The sequence below is a fragment of the Mesitornis unicolor genome, unplaced genomic scaffold (assembly GCF_000695765.1).
Source record: "Mesitornis unicolor isolate BGI_N332 unplaced genomic scaffold, ASM69576v1 scaffold18761, whole genome shotgun sequence".
NCBI lineage: Eukaryota > Metazoa > Chordata > Aves > Mesitornithiformes > Mesitornithidae > Mesitornis > Mesitornis unicolor.
The window spans coordinates 22,462-23,482 of NW_010165991.1; the positions used below are offsets into that span (position 1 = coordinate 22,462).

General features: G+C 34.3%; 1 protein-coding gene across 1 annotated transcript in view; it reads left to right on the plus strand.

Annotated features, from left to right (window-relative positions):
• LOC104548721 (DCN1-like protein 2) overlaps positions 1-810 on the plus strand; it is a 21,351-nt gene extending 20,541 nt beyond the window's left edge. The window contains exon 6 of the mRNA XM_010194820.1: positions 277-810. Coding sequence (XP_010193122.1) covers positions 277-356 — 80 coding nt within the window. The 3' untranslated portion in view covers positions 357-810. The remainder of the gene's footprint in view (positions 1-276) is intronic.
• The last annotated feature ends 211 nt before the right edge of the window (positions 811-1,021 follow it).

A 1,021-nucleotide genomic window follows, 5' to 3' on the forward strand; every position in this document is an offset into this window, starting at 1 on the left:
TGCCATGGTTTTGCTATCAACTAACGTTTATAAACTTCGTAGTGTGGATTATGCTTTAAATACATTTTGGTCGTACTAAGAGCTAGTGCTGCAAGAAGAGATTCAAATATTTAATTTGTTGGTTAGGTGCTTTTTTTTTTCCCCAGGTGTTTGTTGCTATAGCCAGACTAGGCCAGAAATGTTAAAGTGAGCTTCTGATCCTTTGTATTTAGAGACACCACTAATTCATTGCTAATAATGATACACTAATTTCTGAATTTCTTGACTTCTTTTTAGGAGCGTGGCCTGTTCTTATAGATGATTTTGTGGAATATGCACGACCAGTAGTCACAGGAGGAAAACGTAAAACTTCCTAACACCAGACTTGTCAATATGGACTAAGCGTGCACTCTGAACTGAGTCGGGTAATGAAGATTTGTTGACTGATTACTGTGCACGTTGTTGCTGGTTTCAGTGATCATGCTGACACTCTGCAGATAAAACTGAAATTCTTCCTTTCTGCCTAAAGAAAATGATGACTGGCTTGTGGACACTTCAAGAAAAACTCAGAAGATAATCCAGGCTGTTTGTAGGCTATTGGCTTCGATTATTGTACTGGTTGTACCATATAGGATGTAGATTTTGCATGATTTTATACTTTGGAGAAGTTTAACTAGAGGCCATTTTATTACATTTTTGACAGCACAGCATGCAATTCAGTTCATGATCCTAAGTGAACACCAGCAGCTACATAAATAAAAGTGTATTATATTGTACTTATATTAAAAGCAGTATTTGTGGTATATAAATTAAATCCCTAAATAAAACTTATGCAGTATGTTGTATTTTTATAAAAGTTAGTTCCATGGATCTGTCCTAATACAGAATTGTAACAAAACAAAAATACATTTACTTTTTATTATTATTTCTTGCCAGAATTTTAGATTTGTATTTTTAAGTCCTACATGTATAGATTGATTCCATCCAGTCTTTTGTTTTCTCCCAGAGAAATTAACTCCCTCATTATTCTTCTTGAAGTGCT